General features: G+C 46.1%; 4 protein-coding genes across 4 annotated transcripts; 1 reads left to right on the forward strand and 3 right to left on the reverse strand.

The window, feature by feature from the left end:
• Window positions 1–797: 797 nt before the first annotated feature.
• On the reverse strand, window positions 798–1,122 carry N7478_004630 (uncharacterized protein; the record flags this gene model as incomplete). Its single annotated transcript, XM_056920844.1, has 2 exons — window positions 798–998; window positions 1,033–1,122. The coding sequence occupies 2 exons, from the start codon at window positions 1,120–1,122 to the stop codon at window positions 798–800; spliced, it is 291 nt and encodes a 96-aa protein (XP_056778881.1).
• A 1,391-nt stretch (window positions 1,123–2,513) lies between these two features.
• On the reverse strand, window positions 2,514–3,005 carry N7478_004631 (uncharacterized protein; the record flags this gene model as incomplete). Its single annotated transcript, XM_056920845.1, has 2 exons — window positions 2,514–2,813; window positions 2,898–3,005. 2 exons carry the CDS (start codon window positions 3,003–3,005, stop codon window positions 2,514–2,516), a joined length of 408 nt encoding a protein of 135 aa, XP_056778882.1.
• Window positions 3,006–3,524: 519 nt separating this feature from the next.
• N7478_004632 (uncharacterized protein) lies at window positions 3,525–5,248 on the reverse strand (the record flags this gene model as incomplete). Its single annotated transcript, XM_056920846.1, has 3 exons — window positions 3,525–3,784; window positions 3,837–4,414; window positions 5,163–5,248. The coding sequence occupies 3 exons, from the start codon at window positions 5,246–5,248 to the stop codon at window positions 3,525–3,527; spliced, it is 924 nt and encodes a 307-aa protein (XP_056778883.1).
• Window positions 5,249–5,832: 584 nt separating this feature from the next.
• Window positions 5,833–14,127, forward strand: N7478_004633 (type I polyketide synthase; the record flags this gene model as incomplete). Its single annotated transcript, XM_056920847.1, has 15 exons — window positions 5,833–6,398; window positions 6,512–6,968; window positions 7,036–7,159; window positions 7,230–7,342; window positions 7,415–7,862; window positions 7,961–8,377; window positions 8,434–10,601; window positions 10,657–10,753; window positions 10,805–10,830; window positions 10,898–11,764; window positions 11,820–12,104; window positions 12,158–12,232; window positions 12,288–12,628; window positions 12,691–13,162; window positions 13,228–14,127. 15 exons carry the CDS (start codon window positions 5,833–5,835, stop codon window positions 14,125–14,127), a joined length of 7,356 nt encoding a protein of 2,451 aa, XP_056778884.1.
• Between the last annotated feature and the right edge of the window lie 166 nt (window positions 14,128–14,293).

Raw genomic sequence — 14,293 nt, forward strand, 5'->3', positions numbered from 1 at the left:
GGAGTCAAGTTAATAATTCTTCGTCGTCGGGGAGGCATTTTATACGGACATAGGAGGTTAAGAGGTTATAAAGACCTGTACCTTATGGACGCCTTGTGAATCAACCTCTTCCAATATCCCAGGGGCAGCAACTGCAGAGGAAGAAGATGGGGCAGAAAAATCAGATGAAGAAGAAGGTATAACAGCAGAATATAGATAAAGATGAAGAGCCAATAAGCCTACATTAAATAACTGAGGCCTAAGATCAGGTATGTTACCTAATAAGATTGTTACTAATATCATTGTATATGAATGCAATTGACTAAAATTGGCTAAAAACTAGCTAAAATAACATCTTCATCGTTCTATTGAGGTATCTAGGTGAATTGAACAATAGTATTAACATGTAATCTTCCTCTTACTATAATTCACCGTCCCAAAAAAGTTATTGAAGCCTAATGCATAGCATTTCTTCTTCAAAGAAATCCATTGAGATCTTTTGTACACAACTTTACATAGGCAGCCAAGGGAAAAAACCTCCATTTTGACCTATTTGAGACTGGCAAAAACTACAATACCTGTAATATAGTACCATTATATCTCTCAAGTGCTCAAGGGCTCGTCTTGTGTTTTGGCTCCTTCTTCTGCTATTACTGCGCTCTCTTCTTCTTATGTCGTTGCTGCGGCCTGTACTTCCTCTGTCGTGGCGCCCTCTTCTTCTTCTTCTTCCTCCTCTCAGCTTTGTTATTTTCGTTTGAATGCACTAATCGTCGATTATATCTTCTTGCCAGGCCACGTAACACTGCGGTTGCTACACCCTATACTTCTGCTGTCGCTGCGCCCTCTTCTTCTACCGTTGCTGCACCCTCTTTCATTCTTGTTGCGCCCTCTGCTTCTGCTATTCGTTGGGTGATCAGGCACTCATTGAGGGCAGTCCTCGGAGTTTTAAGCTCAGTTTCCTGGGCTGACTCGGTCGCAGTGGACGCGCTCTGTGCGTCTGGCGGGATGGGAGTCGTGCTCTTCAACAAAGGGGAGTGGGTTATGATCGCGCACAGCCTTAGCCTTGGCTTGGGCCTTCTTCTTGCCCCTGAGCTTGGACTTCATGGTGCCGTTATGGGTGATTCGGACCTTCTTGTGGGCCATGGTGTTGGAGGCTGATGTTGTGGTAGGGGTAGAAATCGCGACGGTAGAAGAAGCAATAGCAGCAGAGGAGGATGCAGCAACGGCAGAAGAAGAAACGGGCACAGAACAAGAAGACGAAGGAGCAGCAACAGAAGCAGAGGGATGTTTAAAGATAATTGGAAAGACACTGATGATTAGAAGGACAAATCAAAAGATAAGTAGAGAAACATATCTTAAGATAGCAGGATTGAAGCTTAACCACCTGAGCATGTAATTTGGCGGTACCCGTAGACTACAGTACCAGCCTTCCAAACTTGGAACCTTTGAAGGTTGAAATGTTGTAGTACACAGTAATGATATATCCCTTATCTTTCAAGGTTGTGTTGTTGCTTCTTGTTCCGCCCTTACTGCGCCCTTCTTGGATTAGAAGACGTGATTCTGTGTTCTCAGTTGACGAGAGGGAGGTGTATATTACTATGTGAGTGACTTTGAGTGCTTTCCTGGGTGTTGAAAAGACTGGATAAGAGATGTGATATGTGATGGAGGAAAGGCAAACCAAAAGGTAGAAGGCAGGTGGTGTCAGCTGAAGTGAATGAAGATAGAAGAAAAGAGACGGGACGAATGGGAAGCCGGGGGGAAGATGGAGATAATTCACCCAGACAGCCATACGGCTCTACGAGAGAGAGCGCGTATGATTTTCATAAGAGAGCGCACATAGTTCTACGAGAGAGCGCACCCTTTAGCAAGTCAAATATGATCTGCCCAGGTGGCTGCTGTTGTATTTGATGCTGAGCTTGGCGCTCAGCGCGAGACGAAAAGTCCACGAGTTCCCCTTCAAAGACTACGCACAATCGTGGTCTTTTCGCCGTCACCCAGCCATACTCCATACTCTCGGGTGACGGCGAATTACCCGTCCTGGGTTAGCTCTCCCCTTTAGGATTAGCACTTCAGGCGTCCTGCGATCGCCGTACGTATTTCAAGAGAATATGGAGGAAGACAAAAATACTCGTTCTTTGTTCCTGCGTTGGTTTCTTGCGGATATCGGTCCTGCGAAAATCGAAAGGGTCTGTTAAACTCGGTGGTTAATGTACAACCCTATTGCTAGGATTAAAACACAGAAATCCCGCATCTCTACTTTTTTACTGATTTGCCACAAGCCATAGCATCCGCAGATAAGAAATGGTCCCTCTACACAGCTGTCTATCTTTCCTTGAATATAGCTCGTGTAGCCCTCCCCCGCTATAATGAATGTAATATAGATATCATCGCTATTTCGAGAGACGACTAAATGCCTAAAAGGGGGCTTATATTAGCTCTATGGAAGCGTACATAATAATTTCGAAGTAGGTGCTTTTTTAAATTCCATCAAAAGACCCATTAGCGCCATAAGCTTGTATAAGGTTGAATAGTACTTACACAGTCTCTTGTACGAGAATCTTCTCCAGCCCTTTTTTTCGTTTTCGCTTCAACTTGACTTCGATACAAGCCAGGAACCCTTTGTCTATAACACGACGGAGAGCACCATCTGCTACAGTATTGTAATTTGCTGCGGCGAAACATACATGTAGCCATACATAGCTCATTGTCCACTCGACATTCATCGGGTGGCCGAGATAAGTGACTGTCTCTAAAAGCAACTGCAATGCGACATACACAATGGTCTCATCTTCCGCTTCAGTCTCCAGGAACATGCCCCTCTCATTCACCCCAGGCTCAATATATCAGCATCTAGAAGGATTTCCTTTGGAAATAAGTAAAATGCATAGGAGAAAGGGTACCTTCTTCATAATGCTCACGATATCTGCAGTAATCTCTGGGTATTGCTCTGCTTCAGCTTGAGCCCCATGGCTAGTAAGGCCACTCTTCAGATATTGAACAATGATTGTGAGGTGGAGTATATGCATCTCAAGTGACGATAAATGAGGCTGGTGAATTCATTGGTCATCTCAGAGATAAAGTCTAATGCAAGATGATTCTTGCAGTAGAGCTTCAAAACCTCCTTTCGCTCGTTGTTTGAGCCTCGTCCTGTTTTGCTTCCTAATGTCTCGGTTCTTCTTGCTGGCCATGTTGTCGATGGCTGAAACTTGAATTCTGGGTTGAGCAACGGCAGAAGTAGAAGTAGAAGCAGAAGAAGGATAGTAGGAATAAAAAATATGGATATAGTAGTAGTTTTGGTTAATCTCATTCGACTAGAAAGCCTAGGTAGTAGCTTTCGGTCGTTACTTGATTTATCAACATATAGCCTTGCTATTTCATGTCTTCTTAATTGTCTTCTTAATTGTCTTCTTAATTGTCTTCTTAATTGTCTTCTTAATTGTCTTCTTAATTGTCTTCTTAATTGTCTCCCTAACTATCTTGCTAATTGTCTCCGAGAGACTTATTTCCGCTGGCCGCTATGGACCCAGTAGGCAGCTACAAGAATCTTATGGCCACAATTCAGTGTGTTCCCAATGGCCAGAATACTGATCTCGTGCACTTTCCAAATATGTCCACTTTTCCCGTTTAATATCTTCCTGGTTAGACAAGTCCAGCTGCTCAACCTCATCAGGAATGATTATCACAACCCTGAAATTAGCACGGGCCACTGGGTCGTAGAGGTCGGTCACTTTTTGTCCCAGTCGTAAAGCGTCATCACTAGGCAATTGAGATCGGGGCTGTCCAGGAGGGGGACTGCGAAAGGAACCTGGGATACACGTTAGCCAGGTGACGCCCCTAAAGAAAGCATCGTAACATACCACGCATGATCGGGGAGTGGTTCGCAAAATACTTGGTCACAGCCTTTTCCCAGCTCCATGTGTTAACATCCCCTTCAAATCCTCCTTTGGTCCTCAAGTAATCCTTAATCTGGCCTCGAGAAGCTTTTTCGCCTTCATTATCCTCAACACCAAAGCAATCGCCGATAGAGAAAGCCCTTCCCTTGATCCGCCATTGAACCATTTTATCCTTCAGCCAGAACATAGCTTCAATGGCATGGCCCGATGAATAAAGCTGAGGCAATTTCTCCATCCGAGAGTCTGTTGTAAATGTCAACATATCACTCTCGAACACCAATGGGTTTCCGTCATTTGCGACCTGATTTTCCATGTCCTTTTGTCCGCTAGGATGAAGTTCAAGCTCTGGGAAGAAGCCACGGCAGCCACAGGTACGGACCCGAGGAACGGCTTGACCGTTTGAGTCATACGTGACCGTAGCTATTGAGAACTCGTAGCCTGGAGTTTGTTTGAGATGCGATGCTAGAGTATCCCGCCATGGGGCTTGAGCGTTTCGTGGCTGTGCCATTTGAGAAGTGGTTGATAAGAAAGCCTTGGTCCCTCTGTGCTGTAGGAATTGGTCAAATCGTAAATGCGATGAGGTTGCTTCAAGACGCCTGGAAATAACCCGAATAGAATTGATATGGCTGATATTGCTGGAATGTCGCATGTGCTACTTAGTTGTGGATGATTTTCGCGTTGTGTTGATAGTGCTAGTGGCGCAGATTGATTCAAAGCGTTTTGATTGGATACTTCGAAGACAATCTGATTATCGGAAAGTAAATGGCAATATAAAGCACTAGTGGCTGGGCAGTGGGAATGAGCTCGAAGGATTACCCTAGGCAAGAAAGGAAACGAGTGCGATTGAGAGTGATGTGGTGATGTGGTGTGGGCAGTGTGGATACGGCGGTTGGCCCGGCCGCCCGGCGGGGTAGTAATTACCTAACGTCAATGGATTTGAACATTGAAGACAATCATGAACTTGTAGGTTTTCTTGAAGAAACTTCTATGCATAACAATATATTTTGTTGTGACCTAGAATATCGGATTTTAAATACATAAAGGATTCAAGGACATTTATGAAGCAGTCGGAAGCGTCCGGATAGGGGGTGTTATACAGTGTCATGCCCACGCAATCAAAACGTGCGGATGGCCCATGCGTGTGCATGATGATTAGAACAATGCAGTAGTATGCACCAGGCCCCACACATTAATCAATTGGCGTGGAATTGCGGTGAACCCTCTTCCAAGATTTTTGGATGGGCTCGGGGCGGAAAACGGGCAACTAATAACATTGATATTCATACTTACTGTATGGAGTACAATTTGCCCAAGCTAGAGCCGGTCTGCCCCACTGCAGCCTGAGTGCATAATAGGCCGAAGGCTACGGAATACATATTCATGCGCCCGGCATAGTCAATTCGGCATCCCGTACTGAAATTGAGTTTCAATGTTCAAATTAACGCAAGCTTCAGATATCAGCAAGAGGCATACTGAATGACTCCGACAATAAAATCAAAGATGCGATTAGGGGATATCAGCCACTCATTCGACTTCCGTAAATCATAAAGAGGTGATGCTAGTCGCGAACAGCAAGGGAGTAGCGTAGCAAGACTATTAATTCCGAGTCATGCCAGAGCACATGTGGCCTCCCACAAACGGCTTTTAGCCGACTAGTAGTACCCGGCTATGTGGTAAGACCCGCTTATACTTAATTTCTCAACTTATGAACTAACGTATATCTCGATTAAACCGGGCCTATATCCATTTACTCCACGGGGCTGCGAGAGAATCCTGCCAGCTGGCGTTGTGGAGCCTGAGTACCTGCCTATGGAGTTACTGAGGGATTATTTGTACTTATGAAAAGAAAAAAAGTTTAAAAGGACTGTCTTCCCAGCAAAACCTTTCAGCAAATATAATGGTGCTTTGAAACTTGCTACTTAAGTCTCGGAATAAATTCTGATCAATAATATTACATGAGATGCGTGTCCAATTAAAAGAGCGGAGCCCAACGGAGAAGATGTCCGAGCTCACCAATGGAAATACTGAGACATATGAGCCAATGGCCATTGTCGGTATGGCCATGCGTCTACCGGGAGAAGTATACAATGGTGAGGATTTCTGGAATCTTTTGGTTGAGAAAAGGAGTGGAAGCTGCGATGTTCCCAAAGATCGATACAACATTGATGCCTTTTACGATGCAAACGACAAACCCGGTACCGTGCGGACAAAACAAGGGTATTTTCTCAATACCGTCGATATCCAACAATTTGATAGTAGTGTTTTTACAACTTCTAAGAAGGAACTGGAGCGGCTGGATCCGCAACAGCGTCAGCTGCTGGAAGTGTCCTATGAATGTCTAGAAAATGCAGGCTGCACCTCATATCGCGATAGCAAAATTGCTTGCTACGTGGGTGTATTCACAGAAGATTGGCAAGATCTCAATGCAAAGGAGACCCAACATATGGGTGGATATCGTGTGACAGGATATGGAGACTTTACATTGAGTAATCGGGTTTCCTATGAATTTGACCTTCATGGCCCTAGGTAAGCCTCCTCTCCGTTCAGATAACTCCATTGACAGCAAAATAATGTTCCTCCAGTATGACGGTTAAGACAGGCTGTTCATCTTCACTAGTTTGTCTAGATTTAGCCTGCAGGTCTATCCAGGTAGGTGAATGCGACGGGGCCTTAGTTGAGGGTGTCAACATGATCTTTTCCCCTACTATGACTCTGGCCCTCAGCGACCAAGGTGTACTATCACCTACTGGATCTTGCAAGTCATTTGATGCTGCAGCAGATGGCTACGCTCGTGGAGAAGCCGTCTCGGCCATTTATATCAAGAAATTAAGCCAGGCACTAGCAGATGGGGACCCTGTTCGAGCCGTAATTCGCGGCACTAGCGTTAACACAGACGGTCGCACTCAGGGTATGTTGACACCAAGCTCTATTTCTCAAGAGGCCTTGATACGTCGTGCATATGAGGTCGCAGGTATTTCCGACCTCTGTCAGACCGCTATTGTTGAGTGTCACGGGACCGGTACTTCAGCCGGCGATCCCCTTGAAGCTGCCGCTGTTGCGAAATGTTTTGGTGAGAAGGGAGTTATCATCACATCGGTCAGAACTCAATAAATCAATCCGGCTATTTGAGTAGCTCGAGCTGATATTTTATTTGGTTGAATAGGTTAAACCCAATGTGGGACACTCCGAAGGTGCCGCCGGCTTGACAAGTCTGATCAAGGGTGTTTTGGCCCTTGAGCACCACCAAGTGCCCCCGAATATCAACTTCAGCACACCCAACCCAAAAAGTGAGTCTTGACTTTTATATTCAACGTCGAACGGAGACAGAATGCTGACATCTTTTCTTGTTCTAAAAAGTCCCATTTGAGGAGTGTAAGCTTCATGTCCCCATTGAGCTCGAGCAATGGCCCCAGGGCCGTGCAGAAAGGATCAGCGTTAATTCGTTTGGTATCGGTGGTGTTAACGCGCATGTATGTTCTTGACCGGCTCCAGAAAATCTACATCTGCCCCCCAAAATTCGATTACTGACGACCACTTGGAAGGTTATTCTGGAATCCGTTGAACAATATAGCCTTCCGGAGCCCAAAGAGCACGAGACAGTTGTTCAGGAACCACTAAGCCAACAGCACCTAATGCTTCTCTCCGCCTGTAGCGAAGAATCCTTGAAAGAAACAATAGAAAACCATCGCAAGTATACCCAAGACAACGCGTCGTCTTTGCGCGACATCGCATACACACTGTCAAATCATCGGTTGCATCATGCCTATCGCGCCTATGCCGTGGCAAAAGAAGCATCCGACTGGCAAGTTTCAGCTATCGAAACCGTCAAATCCAAGCCAACCATCGCCTGGGTATTCACAGGACAAGGGGCTCAATGGCCAGAGATGGGTGCTCAACTGATCGATACGAACCCCGTTTTCCAAACGTCTATCAGGAATTTGGATCAATTTTTGTTGAGTCTGCCGAACGCTCCATCTTGGACAATTGAAGGTAAGTTCAGAAATAAACACAATCTCGTGAATTCAAAGCCCTGAGTACTAACATTATCATTATAGACGAGATTCGCAAAGTGGACGGGGTCAGTCTAGTTCATAGAGCCGAAATGGGCCACCCACTCTCAATTGCCCTACAGATCGGCTTGATTGACGTTTTAAAATCTTGGGGAATCGTGCCCAAGCTCGTTTTTGGCCATTCATCTGGAGAAATGGCTGCTGCATATGCTAGCGGCGCTATTACTGCCGAGGGAGCGATGGCCGCCGCAACTTTCCGGGGAATCAGCAATACCGAATCAACGCAGAAGGGATCGATGGCGGCTATCGGTTTAGGCCGCGCGGATGTGACCCCATATCTCGAGTCGGGTGTTGTCATTGCATGTGAAAACAGTCATATGAGCGTAACTCTCGCTGGCGATGCAGAACCGATGGTCGCCGTTGTTAATCGCATCAAGGCTGATCACCCTGATATACTTGCTCGCTTCCTGAAAGTTGAGAAGGCTTTCCATTCCCGTAAGTTTTCAAAGCCCAAAATACCGCATTGCTACCACTGACCGTTCCCTCTACAGATCATATGAAGGAGTATGGTGCCTCATACCGAGAACATATTGGACCTTTCATCACTAGTGTTGATCCAAAGATACCATTCTACTCGGCAGTTACAGGAGACCGGCTGACAGGTAATGGATGTCTCGGGCCTGCGTATTGGCGCCAAAATATGGAGAGCCCCGTGCTGTTCAATTCATCTATGCGAGCTGTTCTGAGGGATCACAAAGAAAAGTTGGTCTTTATTGAAATAGGCCCTCATTCGGCTCTCAAGGGACCCATGGGACAGATCCTACGAGACACCAGCCGGTCCGAAGAGGTCCACATTGGCACATTACAGCGAAATAAGAGCTGCCATGAGAGTTTGCTGCAATGCGCTGGTAATTTGTTCCAACAGCATGTTGCCCTAGATTTCGCTTCTCTCTTTCCAGTGGGTCGATGCGTCAAAGATATGCCCCGGTATGCTTGGAAACGCGACGCCTCACACTGGTCTGAATCACGCGTAGCCAACGAGTGGCGTTTCCGCGAGTATCCTCCGCATGATCTCCTAGGTATTCGAGTAATCGAAACGGGCAGCCAGGAGCCGCATTGGCGGAATAGACTGGCTTTGGAAAATGTTCCATGGCTTGGTGGACACGAAGTCAGCGGCCAGACCGTTTTTCCCGCCGCAGGATACATCAGCATGATCGGGGAGGCTCTGCGCCAGTTGAATAGTGGGACTGAAGGAGAGTCCACCTACAGTCTTCGGAACGTCCGTATTGCCTCGGCAATGGTGCTTGAGCCTGAGAGGGTCAGCGAGCTACTAACTAGTCTGAAGCCAATGGCCCTTGACTCGTCAGATCAGACTCCCTGGTATAGTTTCACGATTAGCTCGTTTGACGGTAACAATTGGGTGCGAAATTGCTACGGCGAAGCACGGAAATCAGTCGAAAAATCATCTCCTTTCTTACTGGGGCCCGAACAGATCATCGAGTATCCGCGAAAGGTAGATGAGAACTACTGGTACAATATATTGACTAAACTTGGCTTTGAATACACCGGAGCTTTCCGCGGGCTGCAAAAAATCACATCTGGAACTGTTACTAGTCAAGCTGCAGCAGTTGTTCCATTCGACGAGAAGCATAATCAAGGTGATCAATATCCTGTGCACCCAGCAGTAATTGATCAGTGCTTTCAGATTTTCACTGTAGCAGCCGCACGAGGACGAGGCCGTGCTTATCGCCAAATTGCCGTGCCAACATTTATCGAGGAGATTGTCATTGCCCCCTCCAACAATGGGCACTTGGACGCGATGGCAAATATTGATAGTTATGATCGGGGATCTTTCGTCGGTCACTTGAGCGCTCAGAGTGGGGGAAAGGCAGTTCTGAGTCTCACTGGATTTAAAGCCACAGCACTCAGCTACGCGGAGTCCGCATCTGATGAACTGCCTCTAATCAACCAATTGGAGTGGAAGCCTCACAGTGATTTTGCGGACATGAGCAAGTTAATGCGTCCTCGCCAGCATTGCCCCTCAGAATGGCTACTTCTAGAAGAGCTTATCCTGCTATGTATGCTGGATCACCAGAGAAGATTAACCTTCGAGCTCTCAGCTGAGCATCTTGTCAAGTTCCTCGCATGGCAACAAAAGCAAATTGATCGTTACCGTAATGGACACAATAACCTCGTTCCAGCTGATCGACGCCTTGAAGATCTCGATGAGGAAAATCTCTTGGCTCGAATTGAGAGTATTGCCGCACAGGTCAAAACATCGCCATATGCTGTATTCGCCACGGCAATTCACAAATTATTTCACTCCGCGACAGCTATATTCAAAAACGAGGCTCATCCACTGCACATTCTCCGAGAGGAAGATGTTTTGAGCGAGTTCTACGCGGTGGTAGATGGATTTCTTGACTATGCAGATGCAATCCAAGTTCTAGGCAATACTAATCCCCAACTACGAGTGCTGGAGATTGGTGCTGGGACTGGAGGAACGACCCGAAAAATTATCAGTGCGCTTACTTCTTCGTATGGAGAGCGACTATACAGCAGCTACACTTTTACTGATATTTCTGCTGGTTTTATGACCGATGCGAAGGAACTCTTAAGAGAATATGAGGGAATTGAATTCATGGTATTTGATGTTACCCAAGATCCTATCGCACAGGGCTTTGAATTGGAGAAGTACGATTTAATTGTTGCAAGCAACGTGAGCTACCCAGTTGTAGGAAAAATTATTTTGGAGCTTTCAGCTAATTATTTAGGTTATCCATGCCACGCCATCGTTGCAGGAGTCTTTACGTACTATTCGCAGTTTGCTGAGCCCTGTTGGATGTCTTTTTTTGCAGGAACTCACTCCTGGTGAGTTTCGTTTCGTTATTGAGCATTGAAATAAGCTAATAAGATATACAGAGGCTAAGTTCTACGACTACGTCATGGTAAGTTTCTTTGGCTTTTGAGATCGATCTTTCCTAAGGCAATTGTTAACACAGTATCTGATTTCAGGGATATCTATCGGGATGGTGGTTAGGAAACGAAGACGGTCGTACTGATCAACCATATGTTACCGTAGACAGATGGTCTACAGAACTGGTCGCTGCGGGATTCCGAGAACCCGTTTCAATTTTAGACGGGATTGCCCCTTACCACAGCAATGCAGGAATTCTCGCTACGGTCCAGAGCACACAGACCCCAGTCACCCGCATTACCTTGCTCTGTTATGATCCAGAAGGCCCCTACGTGCAGGAATTTCTTGATCGACTGCTAGACCTGGAAATTACTACCGATGTCTGTAACTTCGGGTCAGACCTTCCGCCGTCGCAGGACATCATTTCCTTGCTCGAGATTGAAAATTCAATCGTGCACGACATGTCCGAAGAAACTTTCAAGACGCTCCTGAATTACCTACAGACGCTGCAGAGCAATGTGCTATGGGTTACCCCGGCAGCTCAAGTAAACTGTAAGGACCCCAGATCAGCTATGATTCTGGGTCTAGCGCGAACTGCACGAAACGAACTTTCGATTCCACTATATACCGTTGAAGTGGACAGCGAGACAGCAAAGTCAGTTGGAGCAGATGCTGTGGTCCAAATCCTTCTTCGCATTAATACAGTGGGTCTTGATTCAGAGGTAATGGACCCGGATTGGGAGTTCGCTATTGTCAAGGGAGAGATTCTTGTGCCTCGTTTGCACTGGCAGACGGTGTCTAGTGCACTAGACCGTTCACACCAATCAGACTTTGCTACCTCTCAGCGTATCACCATCGGAACACCCGGTCTACTTCACACAATGCAATGGGAGGATCAGAAGATTGAGAGCCTGAAAGAGGACGAAGTGCGAATTCAGACAAAGGCTGCTGGTTTGAATTTCATGGTAAATCGAGAATTTTCGCTACAAAATTCGTATGCTAATCATGTTCACTCTGTAGGATGTCCTTATCAGCCTCGGTGTTATTAGTATCGGAGCCAGCGACATGGGGCTCGAAGGCGCTGGTATCATTGAAGCCATTGGGCCTAATGTTAACAATCTTGCGGTTGGAGATAGAGTGCTTTATATGTCAACTGGATGTTTCTCTACTTCCTTCACTTTGTCAGAGAAGCTATGTATTCGGCTAAGTAATGATATGAGTTTTGTGAAAGCAGCCTCGCTGCCATGTGTCTACGGTACAGCTATCATGGCGCTAATTGACAAGGCAAATCTTCAACCTGGACAGGTACTTTGTATGCAATCTTATAACAGAATCCATTTGATCTAACAGCTTTCTAGTCGGTTCTTATCCACTCCGCAGCTGGCGGTGTTGGTTTGGCGGCCATTCAGATTGCGCAGATGATTGGCGCGAAGGTGAGTTTCCTTGAATCTGAGATAAATAAAAGGAGAAGCACCTGACAGGAATCAGATTTACTGCACTGTCGGTAGCGAAGCCAAGATCGAATACCTGGTCCAGAATCACCATATCGAGCGCTGTCAGATTTTTAATTCGCGCGACTCATCATTCCTTCGTGACATTATGCAGGCTACTGATAACGAAGGTGTGGATGTGGCACTCAATTCCTTGTCAGGAGACTTGTTGCACGCAACATGGAACTGTGTCGCCAAGTTTGGAACTATGGTGGAAATTGGAAAACGTGACTTTCAGCGTCGAGCTAAGCTCTCTATGGAATTGTTTGAGGCTAATCGAACATTTGTTGGGCTTGATCTCAGAGATCTTAATCAACAGAAACCAGAGAAAGTGGTTGAGTAAGTGCTTCCTTTGATATGTGTGCGTTTTATCCTGCTGATAATTTCCCAAGCGTGTTGAGGCGATGTGTGCGATGGATCGACTCTGGAAAGATTACCCCCGATGCTGTTACAAATACGTTCCCCGCTTCACAAATTCAAGAATCATTCCGGTTTATGCAGGGTGGTCGTCATATCGGAAAGATTGTCATAGAGATGCCACATGATGCGAAGTCTCCAGAGTCATCCAAGATCAAGCCAGTTTCAACCCTGCGCCCCGACCGCACATATTTCCTTGTTGGTGGACTAGGCGGTTTAGGTCGAGCGGTGGCGACATGGATGGTCGAACACGGAGCACGCTATTTGATATTTTTATCTCGTTCTGCTGGTACTCAGAACACGATTATTCGTGACTTTGTCCAGGAACTGCATTCCCAGGGCTGCGCAGTGCAGCTTGTTGCAGGGAGTGTGAGCGAGAAGTCTGACATTCAACGAGCCATCAAGAACGCTGAAATGCCAATTGGGGGTGTAATTAACATGTCCATGGTGCTGAAGGTGAGTTTAGCGTCTCCCCAGAAGCTCATTATTTGATCTAATTCTAACGATCTTCTTCTCCTTAGGACATTCCTCTATCAGGCATGACGTTTTCTGACTGGATGACAGCAGTTGAGCCCAAGGTTCGTGGTACTTGGAATTTGCACGAGGCTTTAGAATATCAACCTACACCACTTGATTTCTTCATTCTATACTCATCTTTCAGTGGTGTTGCCGGACAAAGGGGCCAGGCGAACTACGCTTCCGCCAACACCTTCCTTGATGCCTTTGTCCAATACCGTCACAGCAAGGGACTTGCCGCATCTGTCATCGACATTGGGGTAATGGGTGAAGTTGGCTTTGTTTCACAAAACAATGATACCCTTGAACGCTTTGAGAAAACCGGTATGCATTTGTGCAAGGAGCAAGACCTTCTTGACGCCATGACTCTGGCTATAGAGCGCTCCTCCCCCAAGCCACAGCCGGATGCGAGCGTAACCACCTACCAAAACCCCTCACAGATCATGCTTGGTCTTCACACCACAATCCCTATCACCTCGCCCTCTAACCGTGTGGATTGGAAGCGTGATATGCGCACCATAATTTACCGCAACATCAATAGCGGAAACGAGGGTTCCTCTTCCCCATCATCATCGGACAAGAACAGTGACTTGAGAAATTTTGTCGTGGTTGCTACTGGTAATCCAAATCTACTTGCAGATGATCCAGAAGGTTCTGCTACAATTATTGCGCAGGCACTTGCTGTAGCTCTAGAAAGCCTCCTCATTAAAGAAAATATTTCGCTAAACGATTCGCTGCCTGCTTCGGGCGTCGACTCGCTGGTTGCGATGGAGGTGAAGAACTGGATTAAGCAGCAATTAAGTATCGAGGTAAGTACATTCACTTTGCTTCAAAACTCACCATTGATTGCGTTGGGTGAGAATCTCCGTGTATTACTTGCTACAAAGTTGGGGCTACGGATTTAGAAACTATCTTGTAAATAACCCTAAGATACACAATTCAGTTGAATTAAATTTCTAACATGACTTATTAATGCACCATAATCATGCAAGTTTTGGAACATAAACGTTGAAATATCATGTAAAAAGCTATCTTCTCCACGTCCTTATTGTGAATCAAGCAACTTAAAGT

Source organism: Penicillium angulare (genome assembly GCF_028827245.1).
Source record: "Penicillium angulare strain IBT 27051 chromosome Unknown utg000004l_segment0_segment0, whole genome shotgun sequence".
Taxonomy (NCBI): domain Eukaryota; kingdom Fungi; phylum Ascomycota; class Eurotiomycetes; order Eurotiales; family Aspergillaceae; genus Penicillium; species Penicillium angulare.